We start from the raw sequence: 1377 nt of genomic DNA, 5'->3' as shown, positions 1-1377 counted from the left end.
AAAAATACATCTGGGACCAAAGTGAATGTTAAAACAGAAAAGGATAAGACAGAAGAGTCAGTAATGGGAAATGGAAGTTTAAACGATTTGTATAATTCTAGCTTAAAGAAAAATACATCTGGGACCAAAGTGAATGTTAAAACAGAAAAGGATAAGACAGAAGAGTCAGTAATGGGAAATGGAAGTATAAAAGATATATATAATTCTAGCTTAAAAAAAAATACATCTGGGACCAAAGAGCATGTTGACTCTGTGGTCGGTAGGCCAGAGAATAAAGAAACGGGGAAAACGGAAAATTCTGATGTGCACAGTGCAGGTAAGAAAAAAGGAAGTTCCGGTAGTAAACTACATCTGGATTCCAAGAGGAATAAAAAGAACAATGTTAAAAGTGGAAGTAATGAAAAGTTGCAGGAACAAAATACTGGGACAAAAAAAAACGCATCGGACGCTGATCTGAATGCTAGTGCGAAGAATAATAGGAATCATAGGAAGAAAAAGGGAAGCAAGACGAAACCACCTGAGATCACGGAAGTGCAAAAGAATTCAATAGACGGTAATATCAATGTTGAGGAAAAAGCGTATAGAGCAGAAACGAAGAGTGCAAGGAATGGGGAAAATTCGACAGTGAGTAGTGTATCATTAAAAAATAACTCATCGAATTATAAAAAACATGGTGAATCGAAGGAAGCGAAGTCGAAGGATAGGTCGAATGATAGAAAAATGGATACGTCTAAGAATGAAGAATTGGGAAGCGTTGTACCAGGTAGTAGCACAGTGGACAGTGATTTAAGTCAGAAATTGAATAATACCCATGTAACTGCACCAGGGAAAAAATATAAAAAGAAAAAACCCTCGTCTGGGTAATTTACGCATAAAGTGAAAACAGAGAATCATCAGTCAGAGTAATATTATGGGTATACAATATTAGATAAGGCACACAAGGGAGCTATCATTAGGTGTAATAGAATTTCTGTTATTTATGGTTATACTATGGGCATATGTGCTCTTTTTTACTCAATGTTGATAAATCTGTTTATTGGTGTATGACTTCAGGCACAAGTGAGGAAATATAAGACTTACAGCTAGGATGCTATGCAGGGGCAACTACTAAAAAGACACTGTAAATGAAATAAAAATACGAGTAACATCATAAATGCTACCAGCTTAAGATATATTCATGGATTTTCACTCGCTTTGTGGTGTCTCGCTTTTTTATGCAGGACATCGGTACTAATCGTCGCCAATGTGTGTCTAGCGTATATGTTAATTTATGTATCTTTTTTTTTTTTTATGTTAGATTTTCAAATACTTTTTTAACATCATTTAGTACTATTTCTTCATATATTGTTTTTGTTTTTGTTTTTTTTTTTTTTTTTT

The 1377-nt window shown here is 34.2% G+C and overlaps 1 protein-coding gene across 1 annotated transcript; it reads left to right on the top strand.

Annotated features, from left to right (window-relative positions):
- Window positions 1-63: 63 nt before the first annotated feature.
- Window positions 64-864, top strand: AK88_03622 (uncharacterized protein; the record flags this gene model as incomplete). The annotated part of the gene is made up of 1 exon (XM_012481233.1): window positions 64-864. The coding sequence occupies one exon, from the start codon at window positions 64-66 to the stop codon at window positions 862-864; it is 801 nt and encodes a 266-aa protein (XP_012336656.1).
- Between the last annotated feature and the right edge of the window lie 513 nt (window positions 865-1377).

The sequence above is a fragment of the Plasmodium fragile genome (genome assembly GCF_000956335.1).
Source record: "Plasmodium fragile strain nilgiri unplaced genomic scaffold supercont1.43, whole genome shotgun sequence".
In the NCBI taxonomy this organism is placed as follows: Eukaryota; Apicomplexa; class Aconoidasida; order Haemosporida; family Plasmodiidae; genus Plasmodium; species Plasmodium fragile.
This window is presented reverse-complemented; position numbering and strand designations above follow the sequence as displayed.